The sequence below is a fragment of the Chelonoidis abingdonii genome, chromosome 3 (genome assembly GCF_003597395.2).
Source record: "Chelonoidis abingdonii isolate Lonesome George chromosome 3, CheloAbing_2.0, whole genome shotgun sequence".
In the NCBI taxonomy this organism is placed as follows: domain Eukaryota; kingdom Metazoa; phylum Chordata; order Testudines; family Testudinidae; genus Chelonoidis; species Chelonoidis abingdonii.
Genome location: NC_133771.1, coordinates 215599431 through 215623534, shown reverse-complemented (window position 1 = coordinate 215623534; position 24104 = coordinate 215599431). Strand labels below are relative to the sequence as shown.

The 24104-nt window shown below is 51.2% G+C and overlaps 1 protein-coding gene across 1 annotated transcript in view; it reads left to right on the top strand.

Annotated features, from left to right (window-relative positions):
• The window catches only part of PPP2R5D (protein phosphatase 2 regulatory subunit B'delta), a 42703-nt gene that overhangs the window by 7993 nt on the left and 10606 nt on the right, over window positions 1-24104 (top strand). Inside the window, exons 2-12 of the mRNA XM_032780478.2 lie at window positions 3381-3567; window positions 5255-5454; window positions 5912-6022; window positions 7198-7290; window positions 8402-8532; window positions 8964-9023; window positions 9970-10078; window positions 10235-10288; window positions 13835-14005; window positions 17743-17870; window positions 20219-20320. Of these exons, the coding sequence (XP_032636369.1) occupies window positions 5386-5454; window positions 5912-6022; window positions 7198-7290; window positions 8402-8532; window positions 8964-9023; window positions 9970-10078; window positions 10235-10288; window positions 13835-14005; window positions 17743-17870; window positions 20219-20320 (1028 nt within the window). The 5' untranslated portion in view covers window positions 3381-3567; window positions 5255-5385. The remainder of the gene's footprint in view (window positions 1-3380; window positions 3568-5254; window positions 5455-5911; window positions 6023-7197; window positions 7291-8401; window positions 8533-8963; window positions 9024-9969; window positions 10079-10234; window positions 10289-13834; window positions 14006-17742; window positions 17871-20218; window positions 20321-24104) is intronic.

Below are 24104 nucleotides of genomic sequence, written 5' to 3'. Positions count from 1 at the left end.
TATCTCACGGTTCTCAGGGATTCCCTGTGCTGTCATGCACACAGGGCTCTGGCAATGGCTGGGTGGTTGCTGCTGGTGGCACAGAAAGTTCTTGTTCCCCCTTTCTGACAAGAGACACAAACCTAGTTTGTGAGCTCTGCAGCAGAGAGTGCGATTCCATGGGATGTCTGGACACACCCAGCGAGTGAGTTTTATTTACTTGGCACAGGTGTTGTAAGTACAACAGACTGGATGGGAGGGACGCAGGGGTTTGTAGGATGTGCTCAGGAGCAGGGGCAACAGAGAAAGCTCAGTGCTCGAATTACGGGGGGCCTGGGCTGGCTTTGCAGAGTTTAGGGGCTACCTCACTTGTTTCTTCAATGGCACAGGTGGCCGGGAGGTGTTTTGGCCACCCTCTCACAGGTGTTCCCAGTAAAGTGCTCCATTTACCGCATGTTACACACTGTGCCTCTGCCCCTGGAGCGGGCACTGTCAGGGCCGGGCCTGTGACTCAGGCTGGGCAGGGCTGAGTGGCTGTTGTGGGTGGAGGTGGGAGTGGGATGCAGAGGAGCTGGAGTGGCCACTGCAGTACCTGGGATTGGGCCAGGGAGAAAATAGGAACTGCCATGAACGGGCTGAGACTTGAGAACAGCAGCATCTGGGGGGAGAGACATGAATGGCCGGGACCCCTCTTCCCAGCCTGGACCCGGCTGGTCCCGCTGCTCCCCATGCAGGGCACCCACCCTTCCCCCTTGTATCCCTGACACCCTGACCTTCCACCGCTCCCCATGCAGAGCACCCACCCTTCCCCCTTCCATCCCTGACACCCTGACCTTCCCCCTCTCCCCATGCAGAGCACCTGCCCTGCCCCCTACCATCCCTGACACTCCGACCTCACCCTGCCCCCTTCTAGCCCTGTCACCCCGACCTTCCCCCTCTCCCCATGCAGAGCACTGACCCTGCCCCCTTCCAGACCTGACACCCCGACCTCACCCTGCCCCTTGTATCCCTGACACCCCAACCTCCCCCGCTGTCCATGCAGAGCACCCACCCTGCCCCCTTCTAGCCCTGACTCCTGATCTCACTTGATCCACATGTAGAGCACCCACCCTTCCCCCTTGTATCCCTGACACCCCAACCTTCCCCCGCTTCCCATGCAGAGCACCCCACCCTGCCAGCTTCCATCCCTGACACCCTGACCTTCCCCCTCTCCCCATGCAGAGCACTGACCCTGCCCCCTTCCAGCCCTGACACCGTGACCTCACCCTGCCTCTTGTATCCCTGACACCCCAACATCCCCTGCTGTCCATGCAGAGCACCCACCCTTCCCCCTTCCATCCCTGACACCCCGACCTCACCCTGCCCCCTTTTAGCCCTGACACCCTGACCTTCCTCCTCTCCCCATGCAGGGCACCCACCCTTCCCCCTTCTAGACCTGACACCCTGACCTTCCCCCTCTCCCCATGCAGAGCACCCACCCATTCCTCTTGTATCCCTGACACCCCGACCTCCCCCTCTCCCCATGCAGAGCACTGACCCTGCCCCCTTCCAGCCCTGACACTCTGACCTCACCCTACCTCTTGTATTCCTGACACCCCAACCTCCCCTGCTGTCCATGCAGAGCACCCACCCTGCCCCCTTCTAGCCCTGACCCCTGATCTCCCCCTGCTCCCTATCGAAAGCACCCACCCTTCCCCTTTGTATCCCTGACACCCCGACCTTCCGTCACTTCCCATGCAGAGCTCCCCACCCTGCCGGCTTCCATCCCTGACACCCTGACCTTCCCCCTCTCCCCATGCAGAGCACTGACCCTGCCCCCTTCCAGCCCTGACACCGTGATCTCACCCTGCCCCTTGTATTTCTGACACCCCAACCTCCCCCGCTGTCCATGCAGAGCACCCACCCTTTCCTCTTGTATCCCTGACACCCTGACCTTCCCTCCTCCCCATGCAGGGCACCCACCCTTCCACCTTCTAGCCTTGACACCCCGACCTCCCCCCGCTCCACATGCAGAGCACCGACCCTGAGGCCCCTACTCTCCCTGGGGTGGAATTGTTTGGTCCCCCCTCGAGTGGAGCCCTGTCATCCTGCAGGGGTCCAACCCCTGTCTGTACCATCCTTCCTCCTGGCTCACCTGGGCTGGGGTCAGTCTGGGAGGGTGTGGGTGGCGAGCCCAGTGTTGGGAGCAAGGCAGTGAGGGAAAGCACCCCATGCACAGCTGTAGGGGCTGCCAGACGGTTGCCTTTATGCAGCTAGGGCATCAGCATAAGAACCTGAGGTTAGGGTTTGAGTGAAATCAGAGGCATACTAGTGCTGACACAAGTAGTCCTTACCTGCCTAGTCCCCTCCCTCCAATCAGTGGCAATACTCAGATGAGGAAGAGTTTTCAGGCACAGGAAAATGGGGAAAACGCATTCCAGGGTCAGATGAGTGTAAATGAGGGCAGAATCTGAACCACAGTGGGACAGATTATCACTTCACTTAAGAGATTATCGTTTTGGACAATCTCTTAAGTGAAGTGTCGAGTCCCATTGAGAGCTCCTGAGTTCTGAGCTCTTTGGAAAAACTGGTCCCTTCCCTTAGGTGCTTCAGTGGTAGAGGTTGGGCACTGGCTCTTGGAAAATCTGGACCGGAGTTTCCATCCATTGCACTCATCCACGTTTGTTTTGTGATGTAAAAAATGTGGATGGTTCAGAATGGAAATAACCCACACCCTGCTGGATGGTGAGGGGATGAGGGACAGTAGTTTATGGAAGCAGGGAGAGGAGACAGAAGAAAGTTAGCTATTAATGACAAGTCAAGTTTGATAAAGTGCAGGGGGTAGCACAGTTTGGTTTCTGGCTCCTCATCCCCCTGCAATTTACACTGCTAGCTTGGATTTTACTGCTGGAAGTATACAAAGGAATGTCAGAAAGAGGGATCCTCCAGATCGTGAATACTGCCGAAATTAATCTCTGATTGTAGCTCTGCCTGCAGTTCAATATGGGACAGCTTTAACGCTTTATTTTCTAAATGAATTCAGAATAGATTAATTGGAAAAGTAGGACATGCCCACTTTAAAATTAGACTTGGAAATGTTAAGGGAAGAAGAAGCACACCAAGATTAGAATTATCGACTGAATGCTCCCAGCAGCAGATAGCAAGAGGGACATTCAACGCAGATGGACACACATACGTGGCATGATTGCTGGACCCTGCTCTGAGTTATTGTCTAGGTCCCCCTGTTTTTTCCCCATAATTCGAGTTGCTAGATTTCTTCAGTTCAAGAAGATGCTGACAGTGTCTAGTCTTGGTAAACAGCCTGTGAAACTATAGCCCAACACATGCTTGTGGATCAGGTTGCTGGAACTGAGGTCTGGGGCTCTGGGTTGTCCTAGTCTCTTCTTGATCTCCCCTATCAGGTCCAGCAGCAGCCGCAACCCCCGACTTCCAATAAGCGCCCCAGTAACAGCACCCCCCCACCAACGCAGCTGAATAAGATCAAGTACTCCGGAGGACCCCAGATTGTAAAGAGAGAGCGACGGCACAGCTCTTCCCGCTTCAACCTGAGCAAAAACAGGGAACTGCAAAAGCTCCCTGCCCTCAAAGGTAATGACAGGGCAGATTTGGGAGTGCATATGGCTAAGTCTCAGGTCTGCCTGGCTCACTGGAAACCTTCTTGAGGCAGAACAGCCACAGTTCAGCGGTCACTTTGGAGACAGCCCAGTAATAGTCATGCTAGCCTTGATGTCTGCAGCACCATAGTGTCATAGTACCTGCAGTGTCCATTGCTGTCTGGCTGCAGCTGTGTCACGATGTCCTTGTGCTGCCCCATTGCCCCTCTGGTGTAGGGCAGCTTAGGCCCCTCCCTGTGCTAGGCGCTGCACAAACACAGAACCAAAAGATAGCCCCTGCCCCAGGACCAGAGATGACAAATGGGTGTAGACAGATGGGAAGCACAAGCAAACAATGAGACAGTACTGGTCAGTGTGATAGGCAGTAGCTGAGCCCTGCAACCGTCTGAGCCCTCCCTGTTCAGAGGAAGCAGAAGGAACCCCGGGAGTGTTCTCCCAGCCGGATAGGCTCCAGCAGGTCCAGCCACAGCCCTCTCTTTAGCATCAGTGTGCGCCCTCAGGGTTCTCTCAGATGTTTAGAGCACATCCCCTTGCTCCTAGGGGTTTACAGACCACCTCCCCTTGACTGTGGGGCTTATCTACATTCCCCCTCCAAAGGTGGTGCAGGTGAGGAGTGGGAGGGTCTAGATCCTACCTCTACCCTGTGGTCCAGACCTGAGCCCTGGCAAAGGGGCCATTCACGCCAGCCTCCACATTCTACTTGGCTGTTCCTCCAGAGCTGCTTCCCAGCCTGGCTCACCTGCTTTCTTAGCTCCCTCTCAACTGGGAACCCCAGTGTAGATCCCACCCAGACCACAGGGGCTATCTCTTGCGCACCCCTCACCCTGCAGCGGGCTGTTGTACTCTGCAGATCTCTCTGCTTATTGGGGGGGCATGGACCTGCCTTCTATTTCCTGCTTGCTGCCTCGCTCACAGCCACTAGTCGCATGTTCTGAGAAGAGCACAGACGCAAGTAAGAGGCGAGTTCATTTTATGCCATGACATGGCACTATCACAGGCCGTGTCTATGTTGCAGTCCCAGGGGATGATTGTGGCTCGAGTGGACATACTGAGCTGGCTTTAATCTAGCTAGCTCAGGGACCAGAGCAGTGAAGTCGTGGCAGTGCGTGCTTCAGCATAGGCTGGCCAAGCCTGCCAGAGCCCTGGTCATTTAGTCATGAGGATAGCCCATGGCAATCCCGCAGCTAGCTAGATTTAAAGCTAGCTCAGTGTGTCTACATGAGTTGCAGTCATGCCCCTTGATAGCTGTATAGACATAGCCTAAAAGGAGGTGAAAGCTGCACAGACTGTGGTAAATGAGAGCCCGCATGTGGACACTCTTAGTGCAATGTAAGAGAGCCTCTTTTCAGTCTAAATTACGTTCCTTGGGAAGCCACTCATATACTAGAATAAGAATGTCCTGTGTGTGTATGTGTAACTAGATCTGTATAACTGGTAACACTTTCCAGTGTAGACAAAGCCTGAGTCTGTCTGCCTGCCTCAGTTCACCATCTGCATAATGGGGATAACAGCACTTCCCTGCCTCCCGTAGGGATAAATACAATACACACACTGAAGCTCTTGGGTACTACAATAGTGGAGGCTGGGTAAGTACCGTAGGTAGATGTTCTGCCTGGGAGTTGTTAGCACAGAGGTGAAACGTGCTTTGCTGTCCCTGCCAGATGCTCCTGCTCATGAACGAGAAGAGCTCTTCATACAGAAGCTGCGACAATGCTGTGTTCTCTTTGACTTCATCTCCGACCCACTCAGTGACTTGAAGTTCAAGGAAGTGAAGCGAGCTGGTCTCAATGAGATGGTGGAGTACATCACGCATAACCGGGATGTCGTCACGGAGGCCATCTACCCTGAAGCTGTCGTCATGGTAGGACTAGCAGGACCAAGGCCGGTTTTCTGTGATTGCTCCCCAGCAGGTGCCAGGGCAGTCAGGATTGGAAGAGGCTTCTGTCTGCATGCCTAGAAATTGGACGTAGTGAGAGGCATAAATGGGGGCAGCTGGAGAGAGAAAGAACAACTTTCTCGGGAGGAATGTGACCATGACATCTTTGGACCCTTATTAGCCATCCAGAGAATGACTAGGGTGTGTGCGTGGAGGGTGAGGGAATAGGCGGGGTATAGAGCCCCCAAAGGCATTTGTCTGCAGCACAGACAGCAGTGGAGGTGTTTGATGTCAGCATGGCGGCTGTAACCCTTTGACCTCCACAGTGAGAGTGTTTGGGAGCAGTTATAAAGAGCATCAGCTCTGGGCACTCTGAGAATGTCAGTGTCTGTGGGCCAAAGGGAAGGTGTGGAAAGGTCACTCATTCGCCTTCTCACTTCAGTTTTCAGTGAACCTCTTCCGGACCCTTCCCCCCTCGTCCAATCCAACCGGAGCAGAGTTTGACCCCGAGGAGGATGAACCCACACTAGAAGCTGCCTGGCCACACCTCCAGGTAAGAGAGAGTCTGCCAGCCTCATTTCCAGGTCACGGTGGGTGAATGGATTGCAAGGGGCTGCCTGGCCAGGAGACGGATGCCAAGAGGTAGGAGTGGGAAGGAAGGTACTGAGCTTTCCAAGTGCAGATTTCAAATATTCTCCCACTGCAGATGCTTTTACCCTCCTTTTCCTTTGGCATCAGCACAGGAAATGAGGCCTTGGATTCTGCAGCCTTCCAAAAGCAAGTGCAGCTTAGCCCCAGCTGTGGGCTGGGAACCAGTGGCTATTCTAAGCAGCTTAGGGCGTCTTGCATTTTTGAAGTTAAGACCCTTGGGAATCTCTCCTTCATTTTTTCTCTCTCTCAGAAGCCCCATGCCTCTGCTCCCCTCTCTCTGGCGCAGGAGGGTGAGAGACAGCTCCTGCGAGAGGAACCAGTGCTGCTGCTGCTGCTTCCTCCCCCGGCACAAAGCCTGCTGCCCCTGCTGGCCAGGAGCCTCAAGCCTCCTCAGTGGTTGGGGCCTATTTGGTCCCCATAAGAGCCGTTCTTGGATACCCAGACCATTTACTTAACACTTTAACTGGCAAAAATAATTATGAGCAAAACTGATGAGGAGCAAACATTTCAGCAGAGACATGAGAGCGCAAACTGAGTAGTAGTTGGGGAAAAGGGGATGTGGTGGAAGCAGCATTAAAAAAAAAAAAAAAATCTAGCAACAGAGCTCGGAGAGAAGGTTAAGAGAACTTGATCAGATCAGGTTCTGCAAGTACCTGCGCACAGAGATGGTATCTGTTAGCAGAGGGCTGTTTGATCTAGCAGTCAAAGACAGAAGACGAGCCAGTGGCTGGAAGCTGAAGTGAGAAATACTCACAGTGGAAATGAGATACAATTTTATAACCATGTGGGGTAATTACCCATTGGTGCAGCCTACCTAGGAATGTGTGTTATGTTAGTAAAGGTGGTGGGGCTCAGGCATCAGATGCTAACAAAACTCTTCTCCACTGTTAGAACATTCAACTGTTAATTGTTTCCTGGCACATTAGCGCTGGTGACACCTGCTGTAACAAGCCACTGTTCAAAATCTTTAGCCTTTTACTAATCGGATGGGAAAGGGAACATTGTTGACCCGTGTAAAGCATGAAGAATTAAGTGAAGCTTTTCCTTTTTTAAAAAGCCCCCTCTTGCTCTCCTCAGCTGGTGTATGAATTCTTCCTGCGGTTCCTGGAGTCGCCCGACTTTCAGCCAAATATAGCCAAGAAATACATTGACCAGAAGTTTATATTGTCAGTAAGTAGCTCCAGCTTCCCCCTCCCCATGCCCTTGTGAAGGGGTGTTTAGGAGGCACGCTGTGTATCACTGCTCAAGCAGCCCCCAAGGCCTCCTCAGCGGGGATGGGTAGTAGGCTTAGTTCAGAGAAGGGCAACAAAAATGATTAGGAGTGTGGAACAGCTGCCATATGAGGAAAGATTAACAAGGCTGGGACTGTTCAGTCTTGAAAAGAGACCCTAAGGAGGGATATGGGTAGAGGGTCTATAAAACATGCCGGGTGTGGAGAAAAGTAATAAGGAAAGTGTTATTTACTCCTTCTCATAAGCAAAGAAATAGCGGTCACCAAATGAAATTAATGTAGGCCAGCAGGTTTAAAACGATGACAACAAAAAGGAAGTATTTTTTCACACACACACAGTCAACCTGTGGAACTCTTTGCCAGAGGATGTTGTGAAGGCCAAAGACTATAACAGGGTTAAAAAAAGACTAGATAATTCCATGAAGACGGTCCATTCAATGTATTAGCCAGAATGGCGCAAGGATGGGTCCTAGCCTCTGTTTTGTGCCAGAAAGCTGGAGATGGGAATGGGATGGATCACTTGATGATTCCTGTCTGTTCATCCATCTGGGGACCTGTCACTGGCCACTGTCGGTAGAACAGGAACCTAGGCTAGCTTGGACCTTTATCTGACCCAGCGTTGCGCTATCTTATGTTTTAGGCCGGTGTCTGGGCGCTCACCTTCCTCCATGCCCTCACTGGAGGAGCTCTTGGGGATCCTCAGTGCTAGGGGAACCTGCGTGGGTTTTTGCCATTGAAACTCACTCTAGGAGCTGCTTCCAAAGAAGCTCCCTGAGGGACTGGGAGAGCAGCAAGGGTTTCCCTGCCCTAGAGCTGGGCTGCGTGAGGAGAGGCAGACTCAGGAGCCAGCACTGGCACAGCCTTTGCTGTGCTACAGGAGTCTGAGCATCTGCTAGCGACACTGGACGTGGCTGACTGGGGGGAGGCACCAGCATGCACTTCGTGCAGAGGGGTGTGCTCCAAACTGGAACCTACTTACGCTGATGAGCAGATGCTTTCCCCTGTGCAGTCGGCAGCCCCTCAAGACTAAGTGAGGCCCTCTTTCCACAGCTGCTGGATTTGTTCGACAGTGAAGATCCCAGAGAGCGAGACTTCCTGAAGACCATCTTACACCGGATTTATGGGAAGTTCCTGGGCCTGCGAGCGTACGTGAGGCGGCAGATCAACAACATATTTTACAGGTGAGCTGTTCTGCCAGGCCCAGCGATGCTTGGAATGGGCTTGGAGGACCCAGGGGATGCTAAGCCGGAGCATTCTGTCTGTTCTGGGTCCCACCAGTGACTGGGCAAGTTAGGCCATATCTCTGGACAATGGGGATAGTACTTGCCTGTGCTACAAGGGTAGTGAGAATTCAGTAGTGCGGAATGCCTCTGACTGATGTGGGAAGTGGTAGGGCTTTCTTCTCCCGGCCATGCCCCAAAGCAGCCCACTGCTGATCTGGGAGCCTGGGCTGATCCCTTACCCATTCTTGTGTAGCACATCCTCGAGCACAGACAATCCTCTTCTCTCCCTGAATCCTGTCATCTCTTTCGGGGAGGTTTCTCCTTACTGAGCTGTGTCCTGGACTTGGCAATGACTCCTCTCCTCTCCCATCCCCCTCCCTTCTTTTCAGGTTTATCTATGAAACAGAGCATCACAATGGGATTGCAGAGCTGCTGGAGATCTTGGGGAGGTAAGGGCATTTCTCCCTTTGTGTTTCTTCTGCCACTTCTAGGAGCTCCAGGGCTTCTGAGCAGGGTGGGACCTCACAGCCTAGTGTGGTGTAGCAAGGACTTACCCAGTCTGCCTTCAGGCCTATCTGCTGTCTCAGTTTCCCCTCACACACTTTGGTTCTCTCAGCCTTCCACCACAGTTGGGTTGCTGAGCTGACTCAGCCCTCCAGCTAATTTACAAAAGTCTGCTCCTTCCTGGGTATCAGAGCCCAAATACACGCACAGGTAGAGTGCCCCTCTCCAGTCTGGGCACAGCCCTTCCTTCCCCAAGGCCTGTCGTCTCATCCCCAGCCACTCTTCCAGCTTCACTCTTCTGCCAGGCTCTGCCCAGTCTCTCCATATCCCTTCTGTTTAGAGGTCACTGCAACATCACGTCAAGTGGCAGCACAGGAGGGACTCACACCTGCCCCATAGCCTCAACCACACTCCTGCGTCTCCTTCCCAGGGCCTCTTCCAACACTCCAGTCCTCTTGCTCTTCTGTAGAGCATTACTGCCACGGCTGCTAACCCCAGAGTCCATCTCGGTTCGGCTCCCAGGCAGGCCTGGCTTAATCACGTGATCCTTGACGCATTACTGCAGAACTCATCTCCTCCTGGAGCTAAGTGTGGCATGGGGGCAGCTGAGTCCCAACCCTCTTAAAGGACCAGCTCACGCTGTGATGTGGGATTTCCCACTCTGCATGTGATTGGGCCTTCACTGGAGGGACTGTGCTTTTTAGGACACATTTTCAGGGTCCCCTGGGCTGGGGCCCTAGTGACTGCAGCCCTGAAGCCTGGAGATGTTAATGTGGTATGGAGATGTTAATGTGATATGGTAGGGCTGGGGCTGGTTCTATGCTGTGGTTGCTCTGGTACATACTCAGTAATACCTGACCCTGTAATGTATCTCTCCCTTCCCCTACTCAGTATAATCAATGGGTTCGCTTTGCCTCTGAAGGAAGAGCACAAGATGTTCCTCATCCGGGTCTTGCTACCTTTGCACAAGGTGAAATCGCTGAGTGTCTACCACCCACAGGTGAGAGGCTCTGTCAGTTACTGGAGAGGTCAAACACTCAGGCTTGTTTTCAGCCACTGCCAGGCTTTGCTTATCTATACCTTGCTGCGGGGGTTCTGGCCTCTGTACGTTCACACAAGAGAGAGGAGTTCTAACTGGGCTGTGTTTTCCTTGCAGTTGGCATACTGTGTTGTGCAGTTCTTGGAGAAAGACAGCAGCCTGACAGAACCGGTGAGTGCCCTTGCTTGGCTTTGGCATGTCAGCCACAGCCCCAGTTCACATCACAAGATATTTCTAGACACTTTAGCAGCTAAATTACTCTAACCCCACTCCAAAGAGACCTGGCATAAGTTGGATTTGTTCGTTCACTGGAAATGGCCTGCAGAGGGGTATCGGTCAGCTGAAGTCACAAGCACAGGGCAGGACTCGATACTCATGCACAGCCAGGTAGGCTTTGGGGTCTGGGCAGCCTCAGTTTGGAAACAAGACATGAGCAAGCAGAGCACATCTAGGAGTGAGTCTGTCTTGCGTAAATCCAGTCCAGCTGTAGCAGAATCCAAAGCATGCAAAGACCCTCTCATGGCAGCTCCCCTTCTGGCTACACAGCTTCTGCCCTGAGAAGATGCTTGGGAACTGGACATCTGAAGAAACCAGCGAGAGTTGATAGGGAACTGCGGGTGTTTGAGATCCAATCTAAACCACTGGAGCTGGTCAGAAGGCCACGGAGAGGGTGTAGAAACTGGAGATAGAAAGATCTGTTTAGCCTGGGTGAGCTGTCCCTTGTGGAGGGGATGGGGTTTGTTTTACTGAGCTGTTGGAGCCTCATTATCATATCCCCTCCTGCCAGTTCACCTCCAGGACATTGAATCCTGACAGCTGAGTTTGCCTTCAAGTTGTAATGCTGCTGAAGACTAAATTTGTACAATATGGTGCTCTGGCGCAAACAGGGTCCAGATGTGTTTCCTACATTGTGGCTCTGCAGCTCACAATAACACTAATCAGAGCAATGCTGGCGGGACACAGGGCGTGAGAGGAAGATCAAGGGCTCCGCTCCTCAGGGCAGAGTGCGGAGAAATGCCATACGTGGCTCTCTTCTACGCAGGCTCAGTTCTGGCAGACAGCTACTGGCTCATGCATGGAAATGGCATTTTAATTACTAATATTTACAGCTTGGGTTGTTTTGCACCTGAGCTGGCAAAGCTGCGCACTGACAATTAGCCTGACTGTGTTCAGCCATTTGCACATTCTAGCTCCAGCATTTCCACACTGCAGGTTCTGGAAATAGGCCTCCTCCTGCCCTCCCACTCACTCCTCCAAGTCATCCATATTCTCATTGCCAGGGGAAGCATATGTCTTCTGTGCCAGGCAATTCACCGCCCTGCTGATCCCAGGCTAGTGAGATCTAGCTGAGCCTACCATTCCAAGTATTGGAGCTGCTGAGATGGGGGAGGGAAGCAGAGAATTTCTGGGGGGTTCTTGCTGTGCATTCACACAGCAAAGTGTGGTAGATCCTTACTGACAACTCGAAGACTCATTACTGAATTTTGCAAATCAGTGAGCAAAGGCCTGATATGGTGCCCATCGTAGGACTCCCACTCACTGCAAGGGGCATTGTATCAGGCTCCGACCAAACAGATTCTGTGAAGACAAGGCAGTGTCGTCACAGAACGCACTGTGTGTTTGTGTAAAAGTATCCAAGCCTTAGTAACCAGGGACCTCATGTGGTGCTTGTGTGCTTGATCTCTTCCTTGTTTGTCCTTCATCCAGCCATAACGCAAGAGCTGCTACGCTGAATCTTGCTGAATTAACGTGCTCCAGAATGGCAGTATTAGTGATAGGCAAACAGAGAAAAGATCAACTCCTGTGCATCTCACCCAACCTTAGCTCTAGGGAAAACTGTCTTTGGAGTCACTGAAACTAGTTATTGATTGAATGGCAAAACTACCAGTGCTGGGGACATCGAGCTGTCCCTGCATTGCAGAGCCCTTGGAACGGTGGAAACATCATGCAAGCAGCCTTCCACTTGGTGCTGTGCCCACTGCTGTTCCCTCAGGCTGCTTGCCGGGGCTAAGCTCAGCGTTTCAGGCTTCTCCTAGGAATTGGTGAAAGGCTTGTGCTTCCAAAATGTTTTCAGTTGTGCAGCACCAACCAGGCACTGCAGCCATGAGTGCTATGTTCAGCTTCGACCAGTGCTAGCTGAACAGTATGTGAGCTCTCTGAACATCCACTGACATTTCGGCTTCATAACCCCTGTTGTTGAACTACAAACAGTGTTAGTTAGGAGAACTGCTCTTGCAAACCGTTCTGTTTGAAGCCAGCGTCTGCAGTTTTCATGCAATGCATCTCTCCCAAATGAATGTTCAAACTGCAGGCTCTACAGCGTGTGGCTGTATCTGTTTCAGAAAGAGATTGATTTGGAAATGAGTGGCTAAAACTTTCACTCAGTGCATTTGGATTCTGATCTAAAAGCCACCGAGCGTTGGTATTTGGCGTTCAGTGGATTTGTCACATCCCTTTTGGGACAATAGGTTAGCCAGATCATGATACATTGAGTCCAGTATCCCTCCCCTGCCAGTACCTGATACCTCAGGTGACAGTGGAAACCCGCCTCCCCCATTGCACTCAGTAAATGGTACGATCCTGCATGTGGACGAGAACTTCCGTTCTGACCCGCTGGTGATTAGTTTACATCCTGAAGCATCAGTTTTGATCATCTGAATCTCAGCATCAATACAACAAACACGACTGTTTGTAAAAGTCTCCAGTCTGTCCTGAGTCTCCTGTGGCTGTGAGCACCACAGGGCAGCTGGATTTCCTGGGAAGCAGAATTTCTCTCCCTTGCTCTCTATTCACCAGCATGTCACTTTGAGTGGTCAGGGACAGAGTGAAAAGCAGGCGATGATCACTGTTCCCTGCGTAGTCTGAACCCTTACGACACAGGCTAGTACCAAAGTTGGTAAAGCCAAGGCTCAGAAGAAACTTTTTGGTCTCAATGCAGAGCTCTCCCTCTTGAATGCCTTCTCCAAGAACACCACCAAGCACATTAACTTGCCAGAAAACCCATTCATTCCCCGGGTAGCTTTCCTCTGCTTGGTAAGGAGCTGGGGTAGGGGGAAGCAGTCTCCTTGCCCAGTGCCCTAGCTTGAGAAGGCTGTCAGCCACCATGCTACCTGGAATGGTGAGAACCTGGGCAGAGCCAGCGTCTGTGCAGCTGGATCCTGTCCAGGCTGCCTGCAGGGAAACGTAGGGGTAGGTGCCAGGTGATACAGGTGCCTTCAGCTTCCGGGGCTGGAGCCCAGAGGGTCCGTGTGCTGGAGAGGTAGTCAGTGGCATTGGCAAGGTAGGGAGAGGAGCAGCAAGGGAAGCTGTGCCGCATCAGACTTGAGGAGGAGAGTCCAGAGGAGAGTTCACCCAGTGCCTGGCCTGCAACGTATAGTTCCAAGGACTGCCCCAGACATTGGGATTCTGAGGGCCAAATACCTTGATGGAGCCCTCTTTAGTGCCTCCTAAGATCTGGGAGGACAGAGCAGTTCGAGGCCTGTGCTTGTGGAGGGTCTCTGGATGCAGAGCTGTGGAGGAGGTGGTGGGGTTCAGAGGCATGAAAGAGCTGGTGATTTGTGTGCCTAACCCGACTGAGCCCATATGTACAGGCCCTGCGTGCTGCATCTGCTAATGTGCTTGGGATGTGGCTATGCTGGGGTTCTGTGGCTGAGGGGCTATACACCAGTGCCAATACGTTTGCACTCTGCTCCCAAGCTCCTTTCTTTACCTGCTCAGGTGATTGTGGGCTTGCTGAAGTTTTGGCCGAAAACGCACAGCCCCAAGGAGGTGATGTTTCTGAACGAGCTGGAGGAAATACTGGATGTGATTGAGCCCTCTGAGTTCATGAAGGTCATGGAGCCCCTATTCAGGCAGCTGGCCAAGTGTGTTTCCAGCCCACACTTCCAGGTAGGTTCCAGGCTCAGCAAGACCATCTGGCATTGCTTTGCGCCTGTGTCCTGTTTTTAGGGTGAAGCTGAGATTCTGGAGCGTGTTTCTGTGATAACTAGAGGAATCTATGGTAAATTTTGTGGCAGCAGTGATCAGAATGACTCCTGAGGATGGCATAAAAACAGGAGGCATTAGTGAGCCACCAGACGAATAGTCTAGGAGAAGTAGTACTGTGAATGTCCTCCCAAGCTACTGATAGTGTTTTCCCCAGCCCTGAGTGTTGTGCTGCCTCTTGTAAGTGGCCGATCTGATATGGCGGGGTGTGGAGGGGGGGAGAGATGGGCCCCATTCAGCTTCCTCCTCTCCCTGAGTAGTGCCCAGGCCCTTCCGAGATCAAATTATATACTTGTGTACTGCACTGGAGGATGATCAGCCAATGAGACTTTCTAATGAGTATTCCCAGTGTTGCATGCCTGCAGAAAGGATACCTTGCACTGGCCTGGCTCTGGAGCAGCAGAGCATCCATTATGGAGATTGAAGAGGGGGAAAACAGGAAGGATGGAAGATCTTCAGGGTCACTTGATGGCTGCATTTGAGGGACACTAAGGGTAGCTGGGGATGGTGGAAATGTTAACACCGTGATACAGTTCTGAGGGGCACTCCTGGTAGTTTTGGGATCAAGCCATTCAGCAGCTGCCCCTCTCCATACCCTTTTTCTGCATTGACTCTTGTTTGCCATCAACGTGACGTGCGCTTCGCAGATGCATACAATGAGGTGCTCTCTTCCCCACACAGCTCACGGTGTAGGTAGATGCCATGCAGGCACGCATCAAAAAGGTCAGGAATTAAAGGATGGCAAAATAATTAATGCCAATCAACATGGGTTTTGTGGAAAATAGGTCTTGTTGAATTAATATGATACAGGTTTTTTATGATCTTACAAGTTTAGTTGACAAAGGTAATTGTGTTGACATAAATTGCTTAGATGTCTGTGAGACATTTGATTTAGTCCAACATGATGATCTGAAGATTGGCGCTGTACAAAGTCACTGTGGCCCATGTTAAATGGATTAAAAATTGGCTAACTGATAGATCTCAACAAGTAATTGTAAATGGAATCATCAGATGGGGTTCTCTGCCCAATGCTATTCAATATCTTTATTAACAATCTGGAAGAAAATGTAAAATTATTTTTGGTAAAACTGGCTGGTGACATAAAAATTGGTGAGGTGGTAACTAAAGAAAAGGAGGAGTCAATTGTATAGAATGATCTGAACCTCTTGGTCACCTGGGTTCAGTTGAACAGCATGTATTTTAATACAGCCAGATGCTAGGTACAAAGACTGTAGGCCACACTGACAGGATGGGGCCTGTATCCTGTAAAGCATGGACTCTGAAAACGATTTAGGGACATGATGGAAATTCTTGACTGTATAAGCAGGGGGATATTGAGTAGGGGTAAGAAAGTGGTTTTACCTCTGCATGTGGACAGAGTTAGTGAGACCGTTACGGGATAGTGTGTCTCTTTCGGGTGTCCAATAATGTTGATAAAAGTAAGAGGGTTCAGAAAAGAGCTATGAAAATAAAGCTCTGTGAGGAAAACACTGCCTTACAGTGAGAGACTACCTCATCAGAGGTTTGAGGTGACTTGGTCATAGTCTAGTGCAGGGGTAGGCAACCTGCGGCACACAAGCTGATTTTTAGTGGCACTCACACTGCCTGGGTCCTGGCCACTGGTCCGGGGGGCTCTGCATTTTAATTTAATTTTAAATTAAGCTCCTTAAACATTTTTAAAACCTTATTTACTTTACATACAATAGTTTAGTTATATATTACAGACTTATGGAAAGAGAGACCTCTTCTAAAAACGTTAAAATGTATTACCGGCACACAAAACCTTAACTTAGAGTGAATAACTGAAGGTCGGCACAGCACTTCTGAAAGGCTGCCGACCCCTGGACTAGCGCCTCAGTGGGGAAGAGATGTCTGATAGCTAGCTTGTTAATCTACCAGACAAAACCATAACAAGATATAATGGCTCAAACATGAAGTTAGATAAATTCATACTAGGAAGAAGGCTCTTTTCTCTCTTTTTAACAGTGAGGGTAATTAACCACTGGGACAATTTACCTAAGAATGTGGTAGATTCCCCATCATTTGGCGTCTTAAGATGTATTCTAAAAGATAAAGTCTAGCTCAACCACAGAGCAGGGGTTACTGGATGCTATGTCCTGTATTATACAGGAGGTCTGGCCCAGTGATCACAGTGTTATCTTTTGGTCTTAAATCTGACTCTGCAGTTGAGCAGGGACATGGAGGGACCTGGCGTGATAGAGCCACAGACTTGTTTCGTTTTTTGTCTGAAGGGTCTTTGAGACAGAAGTTTTCTTTTCTCATCCCTGAAGGAAGGGTGAGGACTGTTGCTGAAGGGCCCTCATGGGATACATTTTTACTGCCCAGTTAACCCAGGCCCTTATGTGACTTTTAGCCCAGAGTCCCCTTGCAGCCACACAGGGTTTGGAGGTCCTTTAACCCTGGGCTAGCTTACTCAGCTGCAGGGGTAAGTTAGAACCTGAGCTCCACTTTAACTCGAGCTGGAACATAGTCCTCCAGTCCATTCCCACAATCCCACTGAAGGACCAACAGGCTCTCCCACAGTTGACAGAATTATAGTGTCTCTGATAAAAGGGATATCTCCCCAGATACACACAGGCGTGTGCAGAAACAGTGAGGATGCAGTAACACGGATGGGCCTTTGCAGTGGGGATCCTCACACCCGGGGTAGGCTAACCCAGTGCTGAGACCCGAGTGCCAGTCGCCCGGGTTAAGTGTGCAGTGAAGGCATAGCGTAAGGAAGAGAGGGTAAAGGAACTGTCGAGCAGGTCAGGGAGGAGCCTCAGCCTAGGGAGCTATATGGAAGGTGGTCCAGGGAGCAGAGAGAGACAAGAACATTAAGGTGGGATCCAATTTATGCAGGAACCCAAAGGTGAGTACAAGGAACTTGAGTTTTGTATGGAGGGCAAAAGGGAGCCCTGGGAGAGATTTGCAGAGGGTTCTGATGTGGTCAGAGCAGCAGGCAGGGGAAGTGGTTTTGACAGTGTTTTTGGTTGATTGAAGAGGCTGAGGTCAAAGGAAAGGAAGTTGCCGTAACGGAGGTGAAAGATGATTGGGACCTGGACGAGGGTCTTGAAGTTGGGGACAGATAGCGGTGGAGAAAAACTGACCAGGCTTAGCAGCAATGTCAGTTTGAAGGGTCAGGAGGAAGAGAGAACACAGAGGGATGTTCCTGTTGACAGGGAGGGGAGTGGAGATTTCAGGGAGGAAAGAGCTCCATTTTTAGCCCTTGTTGCGCTTTGGCTGGAAGCAGGACAGTAGGAGGAAGAGTTGTTGGAGATGTGACTGAATGGAGAGTCATCAATATAACAATAGCAGCTGAAGCCATGTAACCAGATGAGGCTACCCAGGGACATAGCCCTGAGGACCCTCCCTGCACAGGCAGAGAGGAGCTCTTGGCGTAGATGCAGCAGAATGTAAACGAGGAGAGACCAGAAACCAAGGGATGGGTCTCTCCAAGCAGAGGATCGTTGCCAGAGGTGGCGAAGACGAGCTCCTCAGCCAGAGTTCTGTCGAGTCTGATGTCTTGGCTGGGGAGTGCCAGAACTTTTGCCTGATTGGTGAGGAGTGGAATTCTCACATGCACCCTGTGACCTGTCTGCAAGGAGCCTATACAGAGATGTGCTTCCCTCCTCCTGCAGGTGGCCGAGCGAGCACTGTACTACTGGAACAACGAGTACATCATGAGCCTGATCAGCGACAATGCAGCCAAAATTCTCCCCATCATGTTCCCGGCACTCTACAAGAATTCTAAGAGTCACTGGAACAAGTAGGTCCTCTCTGTGGGTCCGGGGGCCATTAGGAATGAGGGAGCGAGCGTTCAGGATCGCGCAGCTCCAGGGGAGTTCATTGTGTTGATGCTGCTGGCCGTGGGGCACAGAGGAGGCATGGAGCTCAGATGCCAAGGGGAGGGGTGTACTAGATCTGAAAAACCCAAGTAGCCCACGGCAGCCAGGGCCTAGACATGTCATTTTGGGTGGCTATTTAGCCAGCTCAGTCAGTTAGATGGCCGATATCTCTAGCCCTTGGAGTCTGACTAGTAGGTGTGTCGGGACTGTCTAGCCCAGTTTCACAAGCGTGGAGGCGTCTACAGCCTCCAGGGCTGAACAGAGGCACTGGTGAATGTGCTGGTCTGGTGTCTATAGCTGCCAGGTAACAGAGAGAGCACTGAGGCAGCACAACCCTCAGAACAGTTGTGCTTCCCGCTGCTGCTTGGCACTAGATCCTCATGTGACCCGCCCACCACCCAGCTCTTCCTCCAACTGTTGTTAGCTGTTTCAGTTAACTAGAGGTTAAGAGAGTTAAAAGACCAAACCTGTGCTGCTTGGCTGAATGACTTAGGAAGCTCACAGCACACATACTAGACCCCTGAGGGTACATTTGCAGGGCCAGCAGAAACCCATGGCAGCAAGTTTCAGAGCTTGGGCTTGTACTACAGCGCTAAAAATAGCTGTGTAAGTGTTCAGGCTTGGACTCTGAAGCCTGGGGAGAAAGGGGGACTTTTTCTGATATTTCTGTGGGGGAGAAGGCAGGAAAGCCCGCACCCCCATCCTCAAGTCTTCCCTGTACACTGGAAAGAGGCAAAACTAGGGCACTTTTAATACAATGTAAGGGGAGCTTGCTGGAGCTGGGATTCAGTGTGTCTGTAATACAAAGAAATTGGCTGCAGAATAAAAACTGTTTGAAAACTATTGAACCATTGACTGTTTCTGCTTTTGCTTACCTCTTTGCCATAAAGAATCAGAAAGAGGCACAAACGAACTGTTCCCTTTGCAGCTCCCCTTAAGGGGGAGGGGTAAATGTTATGCTCACCACCAGGCAAGGAAATAGTAACTGTGGCCTTGGCTTTCACACCAGTACTTCTCACACACGCACGCACTTCATGTAGTTTGGGCCACCTGTCTCCCATCAGGATTCAGAAATGTGCTTTGCACCACTAGACAGAGCATTTCCAATGGTTCTGAGGTTTCTTTTCTCATTTGTCTGCCTCTCTCTCTCCTTCCTGGTACTTTCCTGGGAGCAGCACAGGACAGCTCTTGTACTCAGTTCTGCCTCTTTCCCGTTTATGGTGGTATTTTTCTACTAGTCCTGGTTTCCCTGAGATCTTTCTCGCTGCCACCCTTGCTTTCCCAGAATGGGCTGATGGACCCAGAAATTTTCCCCTTCCTTCCCACAACTCAGTCACTGTGTGTGTAAGAAAATATCACCTAGGAGCTATCCCTTCATTGCAAACTGTTCCCAAAGGCAGTTAGTACCGCGAGTCCCCTTTCACGGCTGGGGAGAGAGCACAGAGCGGTAAGGCGACTTACAGGAGCCAGACAGCATGACTCCCGGCCCTTGTGTTACTAGCCCATGCTGCTTCTGGACATGATTCCAATCTATGTTCTGATTTCCCAGCACTGCAGACAGGCAGGGCACTTTCCGACAAGACACAGTCCTGCCCCAGGAACTTACAGTGTAGAGTGAATAAGGCGTGACACAATGCAAGCACCCTCGACACCAGAGGAGGAGGTGGCTTGTTCTCTCAGTGCACGTAGTGCTAGTTCCTGGTTTCAAATTGCTATTAAGTACCCCTCCTTCAGAGCTGCCGTACGTTCCAGTTTGCTGCTGCAGCTGCTGCACACTGGAACTGAGCTAATGGAGTGAAGCCGTGTGGAGAAATCAAACAGTCCGGCTGGTGCATTGCAAACCCCCATCACATGCAGCTGTAAAACTGAGTTGAACAAAGCCCTGTAGGGAAAATCACCAAGCTGGCCCCCAGCTTCTTCCATCTCTAGCTTCTTTGACTGTGTGATGCCCAATAGGAAAGGCCCTGAGGGCTTGAATGCTGATTGCCTGCTGACGTCTGTGTTGGGAACCACCAGCTCAGCAGCATTACTAGTTATGGCTCCATTGAACTGCAGCCCCAGTCACTGTGAAGAGAGCTGCTCCCCCTACCCGTGGAGTAATCAAATGGATTCAGGTCTCAGTTCTTTTCACACTGAGTACTGACCATAGGAAGGGCTCTGGTCAAGCTCCTAGAAGCAGAAGTGATGTCTGTGTGTCTCCCAGCAGTATAAGAGACAGGCAACTTGATGCTTCCTGTGACCCAGTGTCTCTCTTCTGTCTTCTTTGCAGGACGATCCATGGCTTGATCTACAACGCCCTGAAGCTGTTCATGGAGATGAACCAGAAGTTGTTTGATGACTGCACGCAGCAATACAAGGCAGAGAAGCAGAAGTGAGTAGCTTGGGCAGGGGCCTCCTCTCAGCTGACTTAAACGAATATCTGAGTCTCCTTGACCATGTGAGGAAAGTCGCAAGCCAGTACAGTTAGCAGTCAGGTTTAAGTGGTTGCTCCGGTCAAACGGGTGCCCTTCAGAATGTAAGGAAGCCAAGGGGAAGGCGTATGAACAAAGCAGGAAAAAAGCGAGATGGAAATTAAGAAGGCAGAGGCGGACATCGGAAAGCAAAAAGCTAGAAACAACTGAGAAATCCTGTCAGTCTGTCAGAAGCAGGAAGCCTGTGGCAGAACTGTTGGGTTTGCTGGACCACCGGGGAATGAAGTGAAGGAGGAGGAGGATGCTGCAGAGAAACGAAGGCCCTGATTCGGCAGTGCATTTACACACATTCTCGTCTCCCATTGACTTCAAAGGAACCTAACCACATGCTTAAAAATTAAGTCTCTGCTCAAGGGTTTTGCTGAATTGGGGCCATGATGATTTTTTTGCAGCCTTCCCCGCAGAGGACATTTGGGAAGGTATCTGCTGTTCTCAGATTATACAGAATTGTCTGGGGTTGAGTTGTCAAGAGGCAGTGCTGGAATAAATGGATCAATTAAAGAGGCTCTGGTCCCCAGCCCCTAATGATACATCCACGAGCTGTGAAGGAGCTTGGGAATGAAGTGGCAGAGCTGCTAATACATACATGCTTGTTAAAGTCCGGTACTGTACCAAGCACCGGAGGGTAGCAAATATTGTACCTATTTTTAAAATGCCTCTGGGGATGGTTACAGCCCTGCGAGCCTTACTTTGGTACTTGGTAAGTAGATTGAAACCAGAAAAAAAATACCTAGTAAAACAGGACAGGCTGAGGACAGGCCTGCACGGTGTCTGCCAAGGGAAGCTGTTCCTCACTGACATAGCAGAGCCCTTTGAAGGTATCAGAAGAACAGTGGCTAAAGCACAGGATGGCATAATTTATTTTGCGTTTCAAGTTGCTCACAGGAGGCTAGTAAGGAAACAAAGTAGCCCTGGGGTGAGAGGTAGAGTTCCATCATGGATCAGAAAATGGATAAGAGACAGAAAACGAAGAGCTGAGATAAATGAACTTTGTCATGTTGAAAGCTGATGACAGCGAGGGTTTCCCAAGGGTCCGTACTAGAGCTGTTGCTGTTGGAAGGAATACATGTATAATGTAGGCGGGGTTGCATTAGGTGTATGTCTGTGCTGCAGCTGGGCGGTGCTTTCCAGCACAGATAGGCAGACTTGTTTACTCTGCTCCAGCTAGTGAACTAAAACCAGAAGCGTGGGGCTCAGGTGAGCTGCCCAGGTAGACACCCACCCAGCCACCTGCATGGAGGTGCTTAGGTGGCAGGCCCAGCTTCTGTGTAGACACACCCTAAAACACCTTGTTTTCATTAGCTTATGACTTTTCCACATTTTAACCTTCCGTCTGACATTTTCCATGCAGGGGGTCTGGCTCTGACTGAATGGTTTTAGAAAATTTCAGCCAAAATTGGTCAGCCATTTCTAAGAACATAAAATATATAGAAGCGTGGAACTACGTTGTTTTGCCCATGTTAAAAATTTCTGACAACCTTGTCTGTGAAAAGCTGTAGCCCCCCTCTGCTTTGGAGTAGCAATGTGAAATCTGGCAGGAGGTGACCTTTGTGGCAGGGATACACCTCTTGAGAGTCCATGTGAAAATCTGCCCAAATTTGACCCTGTTGCTGAGCAGAGAGTGCAAGAGTTTCGCAGCTCAGTTCCCCAAAGATTCTATCTACATTGGGCATGCTTCAGCCCAGGACTTTCCCTGCAATTGCAGCTCTGGGCTGCCATGGGCCGTGCTGGGTTCAGGCACTGGATTGACAGCAGGGAGATTCTTTCCTTTGCTCTTAATGACCTCATGGCTGCTGGGCCCAAGCAGTGAGGAAGTGGAAACTGGCTGACTCCAGTGTAGAGGGGATAAGAGCCAGACCAGCAAAGTAGTAGGGAGACTAGATTGGGACAAGGAGACTGAGGGGGAGGCTGGGACTGGAGCCTGGCAGGGGTGGGGAAAGGAAAACTGGGCCTGGGCGTTAGGGTGAGGAACCTGTGGCTGGCTGGGCAAGGAGACTGGTACTTAGAGCCAGGGCGAGACTGGCATTGGGATTCTGGGAGCCAGTATCGGGGAGGATTGAGACTGGATGAGGAACCAGGGGGAGATGAGCTGAGAGACCTGACAAAGAGCCGGGATGCAAGGGGAGAACTGGCACTAGCTGGGCAGAGAGATTGGGACAAAGAGCCAAGGCAATGGACGGGGGAGACACTGAAATCAGAGCCTAGGGAAGAGGATTGGGACCGAGTTAGTGGGGAAGGAGAATGGATGAGGAAGGAGAATGGGACATGCTGGGCAAGGAGACTGGGACTGGGGGTGGGGGAACCTGGGATGGAGAGTCCAGAGGAGGGAGACTTGGACTTGCTGGGCAAGGAGACTGGGACTGGTTAGGTAAGGCATATAGGGACCGGAGTGTGGGCAGTCATGTCTAATGGTTCGAGTGAGGTGCCTGGCACTGGAATCAGGGTCAGAGCCAGGTGCCAAGCCAAGGACCAGGGCTTGATCTGGAGCCAAGTGCCAAGCTGAGGGCTGGCGCTGGAGCCCACATCAGAGGTCGGGTGTAGGAACAGGGCCCTGAAGCGAGGAAGGAAAGCAGGAACTGGGATAAAGAGGCAGAAATCGGGAACAGGCTGAGGGAGGCCAGAAGGCAGTCTCAGGAATCAGGCAGGTAGGCAGGGTCCATAGCAGTAGACAACCCAAGATTTACCTAGTTGCTTGGACAACTTCCTGTGCCTTTGGTGGGTTTAAATAGCGTCCCCTAGCCCGTGAATGGGGCTGGATGTTCCCCCCAGTTAGAAGCTTTACGGAGGGGACTGTGGGAACTAGAGCTTTGCTAGCCCCCTTCTCTACTGGTTTGGGTTTGCTGCTGGTGGTAGCCACAGTCGGTGCATTGTCTAGTTCCAGACCTGTGATTCCTCACAAGGAGAGTGGGACTGGGAAGAAGAGCTGAGGTAGTGAAGAAACGGGACTGTGGCCAAGCAGCTTGGAGGGGGCAGGGCAAAAAGGGTCACACTTGTGGGAAACAGGCAGAAGGGTCTGTGCCCACTAGAAATACTCCCCTCCAGAGCCTGGAATGGAGTCCGTGATTCCTGAGTCTCACCGTTCCTCTGGTGTTCACAAATATCTGTGAAATCGACTGGGAAAGCCTGTGTCTCCTTCTCCTCTAGTGCTGGCCCACATAGAGGATGATGATCTGTAATGTGCTCACTTATTCCGTTCGTTGGAGGTGCAGAGCTCAGTGGGGTGGATCTAAAATTTCCAACCCGGCTGATGACCATGTGGGGATCAGTCAGATGTCACATGATGGAATTTCTGTGTTTGCTTTTTTCCAAATTTAGCAAGTTACATGCACAACCCTGTGTTCAGAGAACATTACAGTGACTCCTCACTTCACGTCGTCCTGGTTAACTTTGTTACGTTGCTGATCAGTTAGGGAACGTGCTCGTTTAAAGTTGCTCAGTGCTCCCTTATAATATCATTTGGCAGCTGCCTGCTTTGTCCCCTGCTTGCAGGAAGAGCAGCCCATTGGAGCTACCTGGTGGGGGCTTGGAAGCAGGGTGGACAAGCAGCCCCCTTTCAGCACCCCTAAGTTCCCTGTGCTGCAGCCACCTAACAGGCTATCAATTGACGGATAGTTCAGCTGTCCCTCCCCGCACTGTCATGTGCTGCTCCTGCCCTCTGCCTTGGAGCTGCTCCCCGAAACTCCT